At 34.8% G+C, this 18,343-nt stretch overlaps 1 protein-coding gene across 1 annotated transcript in view; it reads left to right on the plus strand.

Annotated features, from left to right (window-relative positions):
* The window catches only part of UK114 (reactive intermediate imine deaminase A homolog UK114), a 75,589-nt gene extending 58,025 nt beyond the window's left edge, over positions 1–17,564 (plus strand). The window contains exons 5-6 of the mRNA XM_090401732.1: positions 6,462–6,517; positions 17,333–17,564. Of these exons, the coding sequence (XP_090257858.1) occupies positions 6,462–6,517; positions 17,333–17,398 (122 nt within the window). The 3' untranslated portion in view covers positions 17,399–17,564. The remainder of the gene's footprint in view (positions 1–6,461; positions 6,518–17,332) is intronic.
* The last annotated feature ends 779 nt before the right edge of the window (positions 17,565–18,343 follow it).

Raw genomic sequence — 18,343 nt, forward strand, 5'->3', positions numbered from 1 at the left:
ACCTTAACGTTTCCATTTTTGATTTGTTCCCTGTTTTCCATGGCATGTCCATTTTTGTTGCAGTTTATCTTGCTGTTGTATAGCATGCAATCATAGATTTTTGTAATCCAGTTATCTCTGTCAAATTACAATGACTAGTATTGGGTGAATGGCTTTTGACCTGGTCTAGTAAAGCATTCTTTCTGTTAGTGACAAATTTTTACATGGCATTTTGGTAATTGTTCAAAATTTTATAAAATTAAAGTTAAAATGATCAAAAAACGGAGCACTGAAAAATCTATACTTTTTTGATTTTGCATTGGCTCAGCATGAAATATGCCACAAGGTTACGCATCTAATATTTGTTAGAACTATTTTCCCTTAGAAGGCAATGTGCTGTAGAACCTGAGTCAGGGAGATGATTCAATCACATGTATCACCTAAAACAGCCGAGGGAACAAAGCTGATGAATTATTTACAAGCTGTAGTTTGGCACAGTTATAACCTTTGCTCTCCTTGTGGCAATAAACCTTAAACCAATAAACCAACGCATATAGAAGTAATTACCTCAGAGGAGTAATCTTCAGTGCTGCAGTCTCCTGTCCCATTAAATGACATCGTCTAAAGAAAACTCTGGCAATTGTCTCTCAAATTTTTTTTTTTAGATTTTCCGAAATATATGGCTGTCCCAATTAATTATTGGTCCAATTAGTCTGCGCGGTTAGCCTAATGGCTTTGTGCTTCGCAACCATGTGACTGGGGAAGGAGTGTCCCAGGTTTGATTCCCGTCAAAGACGTGAGGAATTTGAGGCTCTTCCTCAGCCATAGCCAAGTTAGCTGGTCTTGGGCGCTGGCAGTAGGGCTTTTTCTGCCAGTTTATCTGGCGTTTTTCATCCTTCAAACTGGCCTCTTGAACATATGCTGCTACAGTCAAAAATATATCCCCCCCCCCAGCGGCAGGCTAGGCGACAGGTTGGTTGGGAGTGGTACTAACAAGAAGTCGCATCTAAGTAACACGCAGACCCTGCATAGGAAGCAGGAATAACTTGTAGTGAAAGAAGATTGCTGTCCCAATTAACTGATGGTCCAATTAACAGTGTTCTACTGTATATAGATTCAAGTTGCATTATTTGATTTGGTTCATGGTGTTGGAGATTGCTGGTGCCCTTAAGTCCTCATTAATATTTTTATTTGTAATGATTTGCCTTGAGTATTATTACTTAAATTATGAACTATTATCTGCCTCTCAAAACATTTTTTTCTCCTCACTAGAGGTCAGACTGGGGCCAATGGTTGGCAAAATTGGTGATTCTATTGTATACTCAGATGAAGGGTGAATATGCATTTGTTTGCATGTGCTTTAGATGATGACTCTCATATAATGCTCAAAACTTGAAGTAATTAGTATATTTTAAATTATTTTTCCATCATGATAGTTAGATTTCATAATTTTACCATAATGAATGTTAAATGTCAACTTAGACAAAAATGTAGTATGTTCAAACTGCAAGTTTAATTTTACTGATGTTTCTTTTCTTATCCAGGAAAATCTCAAATCAAATGAATTTTGCCAAACAATGAAAAAAATAAAACCTTTTTAATGTTATAAACTGTTAGCATACATTTTTAGAATATAAGTTTGAATTCACAGAAGGGTTTGCTGCTTAAATTATACTTCACACAACAATTATGTTCTTGTTTAATCCTTTATCCAAGTGTACGCAAACAAGGTTTCTGCATCTAGTATCTTTGCAATAAGGCTACTTGTATATAGAGGCTGTTGACTTTCACATCAGTTGCCTCAGTATCACATAATGCAAAGCACTTCCTTTCAGATATGTATATTGCTAAGCATTATGGGAAGAGTCCGTACCCAGACTGGTTGCTAATTTCATTCAGGTGTCATCTGTGGGAGCCAGATCCAGGAAGATACCAAAATGGAATTAATGCAGAAATCATATATTTTTCATATACAAGTAGCAAAAAGGTGTAGCATCTTATTATTAAAATACTTTGGATCAAAGATAGTTGTAGGAAGTTTTTTCATTTGCTAAGCAAAAAAGTAGTTGTGAAGATAATTCATGCACAAACCTCATTTTTACTTACATTTGAGTAAAGCATTAAACAAGAATATAATTTCTTGTCAGTAATTTGACATTTATTTGTTATTATTATTAAGAGAGACCTCCAGGAAGTCAAACTCATCAAGGGAGGACACATACTACACACACATTCTTGAATTCATTCACACTGCTTGCACTCACAACATCCGATGGCACTCCATTCCAATCATGCACCACCCTCTGAGAGAAAAATATAGCCCTCATCCCCTTCTTAGCAGCCTTCATTCTCAGCTTCCAAGGATGCCCTCTCGTCTCTTCCCCACCCTCCATAAACTGAAAAATTCCATCAATTGAAATCCTGTATGACCCTTCCAGAAGTTTCTAAGTCTCAATCAGACACTAGCAAACAGGAGAAAGAGGCTGTAGTCTACAAGTTCTCAATCTGTCTTCATAATCAGTATCACACAATCCTGATATCATTTTTAACACTCTCCTTTGTGCTCTCTCCAATATATCAGAATCACAATGGAAACCAGGTGACCAGACCTGCGCACAATAGTCCAAGTGAGATCTCATCAATGCCTTGTAAAGAGGCAAAATAACATCCTTATCTTTACATGTGAACATTTGTTTCAGCATTGCAATTATCTTTTGAGTTTTATTTGCAGTCTTTGCCACATGGCCCCTGAACTTCAACTTCCTATCTATTAACACTCCAAGATCCCACCAATATAATACGACATTGAATATCTAATCATGCCAAAGTGAATGACTTTACATTTACTGACATTGAACTGACACCCATTTTCTGACATTGAACTGACGCCCACAATTCCAGCCTATTCAGATCATTCTGCAAGTACTGCATGTCAGCAGCATTCCGGATTACACTGCCTCTCTCTCTCATCAGCAAATAGCTGTATGTCGCTTGTCAAATCCTTCCCAATATAATTAATATATAGATTGAATAACAGTGGACTAAGTACTGATCTTTGTGGTACACCACTTGTTACCTTAAACCTTACAGACTCACATCCCCGTATACCACTTTTTGATATCTGTCAGTCAGTCATTCTCTTATCCAAGCTAATATTCTATAACCCAAACCCATTTTCTCCAATTTATGCAACAGTCTACCATGCTGTATTCTGTCAAAATCCTTAGCAAAATCCAAAATGTGAGCAAGTTGCTAAAACATGACCTTCCCTTAGTAAACCCATATTGTTCATTGCAAAATAGAGATTCACTGTCAACCCATTTCTGAATGCGAGCCCTAACCAGTGTTTCCAAAATCTTCACCACCACCACTCTTGAGATACTAATTGGTCAATAGTTGGATACGTCGGTCTTTGCACCACCTTTGTGCAATGGAATTATCATACGTTCCTTCCATTCCTGTGGAATCTATCCTGTTTGGACTCTTCCATGTTCAAAAACATTGAAGAATTAATTGGTTTTGAACATGTTGATGGTGACTTTTATCTTCCTTTTTTGGAAACAGCATAGATAAAAGCCTACCCTATAGCCTTGCTTCCAGGCTATAGGGTAGGTGCCAAATGAGTATGACAGCTTGAAGAGGCGATGCAGGATGAATGTGAGTTTTGGACCACAAGCCTTTAGTACAACCGAATAGGAGATATGCCTTAGTTGTCTGTGAAAGTTGGTGGAAAAAACTGACAAGAAGTTTGCATTATTTTTATTTATTTTATTATGTTAAATTCTGAATGAAACTGAAATTAAACCCATTTATGTTTCATTCAGATTTAACATGCAATAACATTCCCGGGGCCAAGATTGGTATATCAGAAGAAAGAAAGCTAATTGTAATTTATAAGCAACATTTTTAATTTGAGTAAAACTTGTCTATGCATCATGTTGTAAATAATTATTGTAACTTTTCTAATGTTTAAACTATGTGGATTTTGTGCAAATACTTGTGTGCTGCCAGGAGAAAGATAATCGGATTAGATAGTGATAACTAAACACATGCACCAAGTAGGATGCACACGCGGATTCCCTCCATAAAGCGTGCTAGGTGCTGGAAAAAAGTAAGATGTCATGGGAAAAGGGAGAGAGCAGGATGATATAGAGAGGAAACATCGGACGCGTGATTTAAAAAGCGTAGCGGTGCTAGTTCGTGGCTTTTTTTTCTCTTCCCCCTGATTTGGAGTGGTTATCAAGATAGAGGTCGTTGGAGCATGCTGAAGTGTCTATGGCAAGTTCGCCAGTCAGAGTTCCCAAAGCGGAGCAGAGTTCCCAAACACCACGGAGATCGATAAGCCATGCCGAGCCAGTCGCCCTGAGAGTGGTGAGCCAGACTTACCTTTTTGCGGAGATGTGTCGAGTCCAAGTCCATCAGTCGAATAGTGCAGATGAAATCGATTGAGAGAAGAATCAAGGAAACGAAGTTCTGTTGAGATGTATGTGAAGGTCGAATGATTCCCCAGCCTTTGGTAATGTAGAATTTTGATCTGTTATATAATTGTGTTGAGGGGAACAACCTGTAATTGTAAAAAGGACTTTAGGTTTATAATGTTTCGATTAATGAAAGGACTTTAGAGATTATGCTAAAGGAAGTAGCATAATCTCTAAAGCACCTCTTGTGAAAGGCATCACACAAGATATAATGAGAAAAGTTGAGGTGAGATCTTGATGTAGAGAGTGCTAATTGATACCCTCTGCATCAAGATCTCAAAGTAAGCAGCAGGAGGATTATTCACCAGTTGATTGGGAATCCTCCTAAAGTAACCATCAGGGTTGGTTGCATGTACTACCTGTTGGTATTCGTGTGTAGAGGCTTAAGTGCTGTGAGGACATCATGTTGGAGGCTTAATGGATTTTTTACAACACTCAAAAAAGAATTTAAATAGAATTTAATACTTCCTATATTTTGTCCTAGTCACTAGGACATCTACGGGGATTACAAAAACAGTTAATGTAACATACACACAAATAATAAACAATACTGAGCCCAACCACGTGGGTGACACTAGAGTCCTATCTAGTTGAAGCGCCCTCTAAGGGCAGTAGTAGGTGGCCTGGAATGTAAGGAGGGACCTCTGGTGATGAGTGTTTCCCAAATCTTCGGAAGCTTAATACAACCGTATTTATTCAGATTTGGTTGGTTTTTGAGAGCTGCTGCTGCTTCCAAGAAAAGTCTCTCTTTCTTGAATTTGCTGTGGTGGAGCATGGTGGTTTTCTTCCAAGATACCCTGTGGGTGGTATCCAAAACATGGTCAGCCAAGCCTGAATGGCCATAGTTGTGTTTGAAGATGTAAACAGATCAGCATCCATCCGCTTAGAGGAACACAAGTCTTACATCTGCAAACACAACTATGGCCATTCAGGCTTGGCTGACCATGTTTTGGATACCACCCACAGGGTATCTTGGAAGAAAACCACCATGCTCCACCACAGCAAATTCAAGAAAGAGAGACTTTTCTTGGAAGCAGCAGCAGCTCTCAAAAACCAACCAAATCTGAATAAATACGGTTGTATTAAGCTTCCGAAGATTTGGGAAACACTCATCACCAGAGGTCCCTCCTTACATTCCAGGCCACCTACCACTGCCCTTAGAGGGCGCTCCAACTAGATAGGACTTTAGTGTTACCCACGTGGTTGGGCTCAGTATTGTTTATTATTTGTGTGTATGTTACATTAACTGTTTTTGTAATCCCCGTAGATGTTCTAGTGAATAGGACGAAATATAGGCAGTATTAAATTCTATTTTAATTCTTTTTTGAGTGTTGTAAAAAATCCATTAAGCCTCCAACATGAGGTACTACCTGTTGGTCAGAGTGTAGAAATTGCTTTACATCTGTACCCTCAAATGAGAGAGAGGTAGTACTGGCTCCCTAATTAAAAGATTTGAATGTGGAGTGCATGAACAGGTAAGAAGAGATGGCTGACAGAAAATGGAAACCATACTATAGAGATGAAACATGGCAAAGGCCACTTCATGCTTCCAAAAAAAGCAGGATGGTAGTGTTTCACCAGGCAATAAACGACATCTCTAGAAGTCTGGTTGGCATTTCCTTCAACTAAGGAAGGCAGCAATACTTGCCTTATTGCCACCTTCCTATTGTATATGGAAACAGCCCCCATACAACAGGAAGGTGGCGATGACTTGGCTGCAAAAGGTTTTATATTGCACGGCCTGTAGTAAGCTTGAATGTTGTGTAACTCATCTCTAGAAGTCTGGTTGGCATGTCCTTCAACTAAGGAAGGCATGCTTTTAAGGCAGCAATACTTGCCTTATCGCCAACTTCCTATTGTATATGGAAACAGCCCCCATACAACAGGAAGGTGGCGATGACTTGGCTGCAAAAGGTTTTATATTGCACGGCCTGTAGTAAGCTTGAATGTTGTATTATTCATTGTATATTGCACTTTGAAATATAATACATGTTTTCATTTCAGACTTTCCTACGAAGTGTCCTGCAAGAGCTGCCTATCAAGTTGCTCGACTGCCAGTTGTAAGTTAGTTGCTGCAAATTACTGTACTATTATTCTAATTAAACCATGGATATTCAGATTGCTATGAAAATTGTCTCAATAAATAAAGTACAGGATACATCTTTAATAAGACCCTTATTATCAGTGTTGATAACAAGGAGCTTATTAGAGTCAAATAACTGGGTGAACACCTCCACATAACCTGTATGCAATGTAAACGGCCAACCATGAAGTGAGCATTGACTCCTGATTCAATGCTTCATGCTTCTTCCCATTATTAGATATTCTCCTGGATACTGAATAAATGGGGATGGGCACAGTTTAGGATTTAACTGACACTGAATATTGAATATTGAATTAAATCACAAAGAAATAGGATGGCATAACATAATCATATGTTATGCCAGCTGGAATGTGCATAGTTAAACAAAGCTACTGTTGTTTTTCTGAAGATAAACACCATTAATGTAAGAAGTATCACTGGAAATAAGGTGAAGCTAGGAAAAGAATTATAAAATTTGTGTGCACATATGATTGGTGTTATTACCAATATGAAGATGACTAAAATAGGTGAGATAGGTTTAATTAATTACTATAAGATATATTGTGCAGGCAGTAGTGATCAGGGAAAGGAAGGAATAGCTATAGCATTCAATGTTAAACATAAAGATAATCTTTTTGCATTGCAGTCAATTTCAAGTAGAGCCATTTTGGACAAGTATCAAAATGGGAAAATGGACAATGAGACTTGTGTATGCTTATGATCACATAGAAGGTTCTGGTATGGAAAATAAATAGGAATTTGCAAAGTCTCTCGAAGGCACAGCTGATATAAAGAAAAGGAAAAGCTGATTCTTGATGGAGACCTGGAGTTGGAAATAATTCTGCGATATAGAATCATTTTGGGAAAATTAGGACAAAAGGAACAAAGCTAATAATAATGGTAAGTACCTGCCAGTTTTCTTTTCAGGAGATGGCTAGTCATTAGTAATCCAACATAAAGGTGTACATATATTCCTTTAGGATGCAAGACTAACATGAAATTTGAAATGGGAAGTGATCACCATTTAGTTTCAAACCAGATAAAATAAGTTAGTAAAAAAAAATATGTATGAAAGTTTTAAAAATAATGATAGTCAAGCAACCATCAATTTTCTATTAAGCCACCAGTTTAAGATGACCTAAAGAAAAGAAGTAGAAAACTACCATTCTTGACATAGTGTTACAGAAACAAAGAAGACAAAACCAGGTGCATTTATTCTAAATGTTAACTATGAGACATATTCAGGCAGCAGAGAAAGAGTTGAGTGGCTATAATATTCAACACTAAACACAAAGCTAATCTCTAATGACAGGTAATTTTAAATAGAATGATTTGGACAAAATCAAAATGGGGGAAATTGAACAGTGACACTTATTTGTGCCTATCATTCATAAAAGGTTCTGTCTACTAAGGAAGAAGTGGAGATAATTTTGAATCATTACAGAAGGCAGCTGACATGAGGGAAAAATTGGTCCTTGTCAGAGAGATATAAACAGCCGAGTAGGAAATGAATACCAGACAGTATACAATACAAGAAATGTGTTGGAAAAATTTTGGAGAAAATAGCATAGATAATAATAATGCCCAGTGCCTGCTGGGTTCAGGACATAAAATAGTCATTATTATGCACTGCAGAATTATTGCAGAATCATTTTCCAACATAAAGATATGCATAAATTTACATAGGGAGATTAGACACAAGAAAGTTTTATTCACTGTGTTTTTGTTAATGGTAATATCTTCATGTTGGTTCAGGACATGAGCATACAAGGAATATGAAATAGAAAGTAGTCTCCATTTATTTATGAACAGGATAAAATTGAATATCACATTGAAAAATCAAAATTTACTGAGTTTCAAAAAGTCATTTTTTTCAGAAATGAACCATAATCTCAAATATAAAATATTGAAGAAAAAATGAAAGAGTTCGAATCACCATTAGCAAACTGGATGGAAAACATCGATTCATTCAAGGATGCATGTAGCAAAGTTGTTGCAAAGTAGAAAGATCTGAACTTTATGGTGGACTTGGGAAGTTAGAAGCAGTCATGAAAAAGAAGAAAGTACATAAAAATTTGTAGCAAGCAAGCACATCTTCTGCTCTGAAAGAATACAGAGAAAAATGTAAGAAAGTGAAACAGTGTGCAAAATAGCTAAACAGAAGTTATGGGGAAGATATCAGTAAAAATATCGATAGTAGAAGTTGGCAAAATGTTCTCGAGGCTGTTGAAAAAAAAAGATTACAAATGAAAAAAAAGAGTATTGTAGGGAGATCAGAGGTGATAAAGATGACAAAAAAAATTGAAAATAAAGATATTCTAGAGGTTTGGAGTAATTACTTTGAAAGAATGTTAAATGAAACAAAAAGTGATAGAACAGTAGCAGAAAATATTCAAGAGGTTTGCAATCAGGAAAACCACCTGAAATGTGGAAAGGAGACTGGAACAAATGATATTCATTAGAAATGCCCAAATTGGAATGCATAAACATTTTATGGTGGCTATATAGCATAATTGAGAAGAATTGAATTCCGTGTAATTGGAGCAAAGCTCTAATAGTGTCCATCTATAAAAAGGAAATAAAACAATGCAAGAATTTCTCTATTGAGTGTTCCAGGTAAGATTTATGGAAGCATACTTGAGAAGACTATGAAAAATTGTTGAAGAGACACCAGGAGAAAAAGAAGCTGCATGCAGGCTAAATAGGATTTGGCAGGATCAGATTTTCTGTTTAAGACAGATAATTGAATAATCATGGGAATATGACATGAATCTGTAGTTAAGTTTTGTAGCTCAGGAAAAAAGCATATGAAAGGTGCCAAGAAAAAAAAAAAGCTGTACAAAATGTTAGGTACATATGGTGTCAATGGGACATACATTATATCAAGCAGTATTAGTCTGTATTTGAGTTGTTAGTCAGCAGTCAGAAACAAAGGAGGTACAGGATGATGGTTCTGATGCAAAATCAGGTGTAAGACAAGTGCATACTATCTACACCATTATTCATCATCTATCTGGATGTTGTGAAATAAAGTGGCTTTAAACTGTATATCAAAATTGGAGATGTTTATTTTCTGCAGATGTTATAATTACAGTTGACTCTCACCATAGCAAACACTACTATAACAAATTTAGCGCACTATAACAAACTACTGAAAATTCCCAACCAAAGCTCCACGCACATACAATGCTATGCAAAAAATATTCACCACAGAAAACTATCCCCTATAACAAATTATTTCTCTGGATGCTTAAGAGTTTGTTATAGTGAAAGTCAACTTTTAATTCATCTTCGGGATTCATTAACTCAATTGAACAACTGCTGCAACAAATGTGGCATGAAAATCATAATAAAAAGACAAACTGTGAAAATAAGTAGGAACATGGAAAACAACTGTATTTTCAGTGGAGAATCTGAGAACAACAACAAAAAAAGATCTCAACTGTTTAGGCAAAGTTTTTGTTGAAGATAGAAAATAAATATCAAAATAGAAAATAGAATAAATAAAGCTGATGTGGTGGTGAGTCAGCTGGCTCCCTTTAGGGAGCCAAGAATTCAATGAGGAAGGCTACACATCATCCAAACCAGCTGTCATGCCTTTCCTTAAACTCATTCACACCAGATGCATTCACCACTTCAAGAGGCAAACTATTCCCACTCACTTCTCTGTGAGAGAAAAATCTAGATCTTATCCCTTTTTAACCACGAACAAAGTTTATAGACCTTTGTCATTTTACTCCCCTTTTTTCCTGTTAACCAGAGTCTGTAGTCTGCATACTCTCAATCTGTACTCAAAATCTGCATTCTGTCATCCCAATATAATCTTTATAACTCTTCTTTGCACTCTTTTGACAGCTTCTTTATTCCCCTTGGAACTGAGGAGACCAAATCTGTGCACAGTAGTCCTGATGCAGTCTTACCATTGTGATGTTGAAATGAACCTTGACATCCTTACATGTGAAGGTTCATTTCAACATCACAATTATTCTCCGAGTTGTATTTGCAGATTTTGCTCTAACCTTTGAACTTCAAATTTCTACCCACCATAACTCCAAGATCCCTAGCCTCATCAGTTTTTCTTGTAGCATAACCCTGCTAATGTGCTGTTGGAAATCTTATCATGCTTAGCATGATTTAACACTTAATAGTATTGAACTGATAGCCACCATTATCAGTCCAAAGTTTCAGCCTATTCAAATCATTCTGTAAGTGCTAGATATCAGTAGCATCCTTGATTGCTCAGCCTATCTTTGCATCATCAGCAAGGAACTGAATATCTCTTACAAGGTCCTTTCTAATGTCATTAATGTATAGATTGAACAACAGTGATCCAAGGACTGATCCCTATAGTATACCACTGGGTACCTTAAATCTAGCAGATTTCACACCCACTGTATACTGCTTTTTTGATACCTGTCCCTCCACTTATCCAATTTAAGAGTTAATAATAAACCCATATTCTCCAGTTTATGCACCGTAGTAGCAATGTACAGCATATTAACTACACTTGGTTGGTATATCTTAGCCTTTCATGTGGATCCCATCAAATGCCTTGACAAAATCTAACAGTATCATAGTGTATTTATTCCTTCATCCAACTCAGCTGTAACATTGTTATAAATTATCAGAAAATTGCTAAAACATAACCACCCTTTAGTAAACTCATGCTGTTCCTTGCGGAGTACAGCTTGTCTGTAAGCTCATTTTTGTATGCAAGTTCTTACCAACTTCTCTAGAACCTTCACCAGCACTCTAGAGATACTGATAGGTTGGTAGTTAGATACGTTGGTTTTTGCACCACCCCATATATTCTTTCCATTCTTGCAGTATATTTCCTGAACTGAGACTCAAGTTACACAGACATATCAAAGGGCTATCCAGTTTGGCTTAACAACATTCCTTTGGTATACCACGTAAATATTTGACTTGTGCTTATTGCTAAATTCTTTTCCAGGTTATGCAAAAGCTCTTCATCCAATTTAGTTGTAGTAGCACTGTGCAGCATGTTACATGCACCTAACTGGTATATCTTGGTAATCCACATTTATTCTTTCCTTTACTTGTGGCATAACAATAAAATTCTTTTGGACTTCCTTTAGCTTACATAGCCAATTTATTTTCATACTTGTTTAGCTTTCTGCACAATACTCTTAAGTTTCCCAGTCTGTGCTTTATATATTTCATAACTCCTCTCATTTTTATTCTCACAATATTCCTTCCACATCTTCTTCTTATGGATCTCAATCTCTTGCTTAATAAGGCTGCACATCCTTATTAAGGATGTACAACCTCCTTATGCTCAAAGATCCCCATACATTGATGATATCTTTCCCAATCAGTAACCGATACCATGGGACCAAAGATAGTATTTTCCTGAGTTTTTCATAATTTCCATCTTTATAGTTCAGCATGTAACGTGTCCTAATTGGAACATCCATATATGTAGCTACTTAGGACTGCATGCATAATCACTTTAACCAACTGGTAGCAGAACAGCCATATTCTTAACTGAGACCCATTCTGATAATGTGATCAAATCTAACACTCTTTGACCTGCCTTCTTTCATGTGCAGCTTGAGAAAGTTTGTCTCCCAACATCTCAATAAATTCTCCTTCATTTTTATGAGATTTCTCTGCTACCCAACAATGTTTGGATAATTTAAGTCACCATGATGATCACTCATTTAGTACCCATCAGGGTAATTTGACAATGCATTACATTGTCATTAATGCCAGTGACAGTTTCACTAATGCCAACAGTCCTAGGCCACAGGGTATTCAATAAAGAATAACTTCAGTCCCTTTGTTCCTGATATTCTTCATTTGTGTATAGACATAACAGATTAACATGTGGCTTTTTCTCATACTTAAATCTGCAGTCTTCTTGGTTCTGTTGGACAACTTTCTCTTTTCCCTTCCCAGATACACTCAGAAGGTCCAAACCTAAAGCATATGTTTCCATCCCTTCACCGGATGCATACCTAGGCTCAATGCCATTCATATAATTAGTATATTTGCATACCATAGTTGAACCTACACACACATTCTCAACATTCCTCCCATAATGATCTTCCCATTAGTTCTCAGCCCAATAAGTAATTCTTCCAGGCTCCTAATACCAAATCCATTCAAGCATAGGTCATACCTCTTATACAAGTCTTCTGCCATCAAATGCACTCCACACATCTAAAAATTCGCATCCATTTCTTCTACACAGCCCACACATGAAATCATTTGCTGTCATAGTTCTCCTTAACTGAATACTGTCATATCTTGGTAACAGACTAACAATTTTCGCACTCTCTCCCTCTCTCCCTCTTTTTCTTTCTCACTTCTTCTAACAGATCTTTCATATTCTCTCTCTCTCTCTCTCTCTCTCTCTCTCTCTCTCTCTCTCTCTCTCTCTATATATATATATATATATATATATATATATATATATATATATATATTTGTTCCTGCTTAAATCATTAGTTCCGACAAGAACTGCCATCTCTTATTTTCTGTTTTTCTATTATGTTTGTCATATCTCAAATTTTTGCCCCCAGGAAACTAAAAGTAGTGACAATATCAGCAAGTGCAAATTTTATGATTGAATACCACATTACTTCTTATATATCGATTAGCTTATCTTGTTATTCTTACCAAGCTCAATGCTTTCCTGGCTCTTCTTGTTTTGATCATTTTTTTTAATCTAAGTTACTTTAAACATTTCTCTATTTTTCAATTCCCTGTTTGATTTTCTTAATTTCTTTTAATTGAGATATTTCCACTGTCAGATTATCCACAGTTATATTAACATCTTTGCTGCAACATTTCTGGGATTACAGCTATTTTTGTGTTCATTTTGTGAAGTTCTTTCTTAACAGCTTCGATTTCAGTAGGACAAAGGTTCTCCTCACTGGCAACTATGTTAACTTATGCTTTAGACACTGCTTTGTTGTGGCGAGTTTTTGTTGCCAATTTTAAGACTGTTAAAAACTAACAATATTTCTACAATTACCATGTTTTTCTCCTTTCCAATGCAATGCGTCCAATGCAATGGTGCATAAGATGCACCATTGCATTGGACGCATCACATTTTTCATGTAAAATTTTTTTTTGGAAAAAAAATATTCTTCACAGTATAAGACACACGAATTATGCATCACATTTTTCGTGTTAATATTAATTTTTTTAAATTTTAATACACGTATTATTCATTTATTTGATAAAAACAATCATTCTTAAAAAAATCATTAAAAAAGCTTACATATATAAAATATAAACAAATTAATTTTTATAAATTTCATTAAATCTTCTTTTCAAATCTTATTCATCTTCACTTTCAAAATTTTCTGAACTTGATTCTTCGTCAGAAACTGAGTCATCGCTGTTTTGAAATAGTAAGTCATCCTCTGTACCGTCAAGAGAATTACTAATGCCACACTTTTGAAAAGATTTCAGAATAATTTCAGGTTTCACTTCATCCCATGAACTCTTTATCCATTCGCACACCTGCAAAATTATGGCCGTCTTTCTCCAACCTGTAGCTGTTTCCTCAAAATTTGGAGATTGCATCCAGTTGACCCATCTTTCTCTCATAAATGATTTAAATGGTTTGTTTATTGATATATCTAAAGGTTGAAATGCAGAGGTGAGTCCTCCTGGGATTACAGCTATTATTGTGTTCATTTTGCAAAGTTCTTTCTTAACAGATTTGGTTTTATGGCATCTAAACTGATTCCATACTAACAAAGCAGGTTCTGAAGTAAACTGCCAGGACATCCGGACCACATCTTATTTATCCATAACTTCATTCCTTCCTCATCCATCCTTTTGGATGAATATGAATGTAAACTCCTTTTGGGAAGTTTTTCTTTCGGCATTGCTTTCTTTTAAAAATTAAAAAAGATGACAATTTTGTTCCATCCACACAGCATGACAAAACAGTATATTGAGTTTTTTCATGACCAGAAGTTTTAACAATATTCTTTTTTACCTTTGGAATCAACAGTCTTGTTTGTGGGCACATCAAAAGTCAGAGACACTTCATCCATATTAGCTATCAGTGAAAGTTCTAAATTGTCTTGTTTTCTAGCATTTATGATGAATTTGTGAAACTCACTAATTTTATTTTCGAATTCATCTGGCATTTTTTGTGATATTTTTGTTTATGCACGCATGCATAAACAAAAATATCTCTTCGTAAATCTAAAGCACCATGATGGCAACCCTGTAAAATCAATGATATTTCTTTCTGTTGCCAATAATTTTGCTCATTGAATAATCATTTTTGTAGATATATGGCAACCCAATCTTCTTTGATCCATTATTCCAGTTTTTAATTCATTTTTAATTTTTGGCCATTTTGTCGGTTTTCCGCAGAGATTGTGTTTTTTTAGAATTTCTTGTTCTTGTTTCTTCCAAGTTCGTATCATTTTTTCTGTAGGCAGAGTCCCAAAGTGCTGCTCTGCTGCCCTGTTGCCATTCTTTTTTGCATACTCACACTACTCTTAAACACAATCATATAGCTGTCTGTGTTTCATAGAATCCATGGGTTATAAAAAAATGTAAATATAATAATGTATTGATTACTAGTTCAAATGCGTGACCTTTAACAATTGTGCAACTATTCAAACTGATCGCACATTACCGACAAGCAGTGATGCACCATAACTGTGCATACATAAAAAAAACACATTGGTGTATAAGATGCACTGGTTTATAAGGTGCATTCGGCTTATAGTACACATCCTAATTTTCAGATAAAATTTAGGTACAAAAAAGCATGTCTTATAAGGCAAAAAATACAGTATGTTACTAAATGCACTAATATATTAAATCCACTAAATGATCTATAATAATATATTAAATATACACCAATTAATCTAAGAAAACACTCAATAAATGAACACAACAAACAATTAATTAGGTTTAAGATAGTTGATAGGATCTAATAATAATGTAAACTTAATTATGTAGTATTATTATAGTATACACCTCTTGAAGTTTACGTATTAGAAATTGAAAATTATAAATGTACAAAAAAAGTTATTTCAACAGCTTTTTTTAAGTTTTCCATGTTATTTAAATAGATTCAAATTATCAAGACATGTAGTAGTTATTTACCAATATAATTGTTCATACCTCAGATAGAGAAATTCTAGTAGAGGAAATAAAATTTAAGTACAAATGCATGTTGATAAAGGATGCCTTTTCAGTTCATATCTTTGATTAACCTAAACAATTTGCATTTCAACAAATGCATTTTCTTTATCTATTAATAAAATGATAAGGAAACAGGCCAAAACAGTTTAAGCTTGTAAGTAACTTAAAAGTAATTTATATCACGCTGGTTAATAGTAAAAGTTAACTTTATTCTGAATACAGTCAGTTTTCATCAGTTTAAAATTTTATTTTAAACTGGTGAAAACTATTGCTTTGTTCTTTCCCTATAAGTGTACTATAGTGAGAATTGACTATATTGCTTATCGTATATCTTTCAATATGTGTTTTAATTTGTGCATCTTCAACCACATGAATGGTTGAAAGATGTCTTAATTTAATGCAACCACGTTCCACTCTCCCTCTCCTACTTAGTTCTTTTTACCTCTGTTAATAAGTCACCCCCATAGTAATCTGAAATAGTGCTACAGCAGTGTAATTTATTCTGAAATTTGATCTGAAATACTTCAAAATATCCTTGTGCTCATCAGAATACACGATTAGAGACCGTTAAAGTATAGAGCTGAAAGACATCAATTTAACATAAAAAGATATTAAAATATTAGATATTATGAATCTATATATTATAGTCAGTTATAGAAAGAAACTTTAAAAAGATTTGAAATTTATCATAGAGGTTATGAGAACCTTTGGCATCTGAGTTGCCTTGGTTTGCACAAATTAAAAGACACAAACTCTGCCCAGGAGCCACTATGGTCACCTTTTATTACTGCTTAAATTAAGTTTAACTAGCCTGACAGCTGTTTTGAATTGTTGGTTCTCATCAGAGAAGAACAGGCAGAGATCTAAAGAGAGGAAAAACTTTCTGTGTAATACTATAGCAATCCAATTCTGAAAGTTAAATTCATCATAAATGAACTTTCAGCAGGTGCATAATCATTTACTGCAGGAAATATAGGATTACTACGGTATTGAATAGAGAGTTTTTGCTCCTTTTTTAAGTTTCTGTCTCGTCTTGTCTCTAATGAAAAACAATTTTAAAACAGCTGTTAGGTCAGTGACACCTAATTTAAGCACTAATAAAAGGCAAACATATCAGTTCCTGGGCATAGCTTGTGTCGTTTAAGTAGTGCAAACCAAGACAACTCCATTGCCAAAGGTTATATTCTCATAAGCTTGCTGATAAATTTTTAAACTTTATTTTTAAGTTTCTTTCTATATTTGGCTATAAGATATGAATGGACCATGATATCCTCCATTTTAATATACTGCTAGTATGAGACTTTCTCTTCTGAAGTTAAAGATATGTTAATATTTTGAATATCTCTGGTTGCTATATATATGTGTAAAAAAGTTAAAAAAAAAAAAAACTGTTTTCTAAAAAGTGAAAAAAAAAATACATCTTTTATTATTTTTAGTTTACTTACTGCTAGTATGAGACTTTCTCTTCTGAAGTTAAAGATATGTTAATATTTTGAATATCTCTGGTTGCTATATTTGGTTATTTTTTATATAACTTAGCTTGTATGCAACTCATAACATTTCATCTGTTAGTTATAATTAAAAATACTCTGTGGAAGGTAACAATATACATTTTTTTAATCTGATTTTCTTTTGTTTACAGAATGCCCTTGTGGAAATTGAAGCAGTTGCCATCATTGGTGAAATTGTTGATGAGAATCTCCTTTAGTTTTAAATTGCCTGAATTTATATGATGATTTCCATACTACTTTGTGTGCATTTTAAAATATGTTACAGTTAAAACAAGAATTGCTCAGATTCCGACTTTTGTATTCTGTGTACCAATAAGAAAATTGTTGGTTTCTGAATTCAATTAAATATCAAAAGGAATGAAATGAGAGTCACTGGAATTAACAATTATGGGGGCTCATATTATGTACATAGTTCGAGTGAGATTTTTTTTTTATGTAGCAAAGGTGAATTTTATTAGTATTATTGCTGTTATTCAATTATTGTACAGTTTTGTTATTAACAGAAATCATCACCTACCTAAGTTGTCAAAGCTGGGAAAGGTAACTGTCATTGTGGAACATAAAGATCATTTGAGGTCTGACTTCAAGCCATAAGTGTTTTTTTTCCCTAAGGTATATCCACAAAACTTCAACACCTATATGTTGCCAGCTTTATTACTGTCTTTCTCAGTATCAATTTAAATACTAAATTATATACTGAAGCTATAGTATTTAACACTAAATATGAGGTCCTATGGTCCCACAGAAGGTTCTGTTAAGGAAGAAATGGGAAAAATTTTTGAAGCATTTGAGAAAGCAGCTGACACAATAAAATGGAAAAGTTGGTCTTTGTTGGAGATCTAAATAGCAGAGTAAGAAATGATTACCAGACATATAGAAATGTTTGAGAAAATTTAGAGAAAAGTGCAAAACTAATAATGATAAATGCCTTCTGGATTTTTGTTCAGGACATGGATTAGTTATTACTGACATCATGTTCCAGCATAAATGTGTACACGGATTCACATGGAGAGAAGATGCAAGAAATAAGATAAGTCTTATTGACTATGTTATAGTAGATAGGGATGATTTCCCACTAGTTCAGGACACAAGAGTATACAGAGGATTTGAAATAGGAAGTGATCACTATTTAATTTTGAACA

Source organism: Typopeltis vanoorti, chromosome 12 (assembly GCF_054136105.1).
Source record: "Typopeltis vanoorti isolate ZY-2024b chromosome 12, IOZ_Tvanoo_1.0, whole genome shotgun sequence".
In the NCBI taxonomy this organism is placed as follows: Eukaryota; Metazoa; Arthropoda; class Arachnida; order Uropygi; family Thelyphonidae; genus Typopeltis; species Typopeltis vanoorti.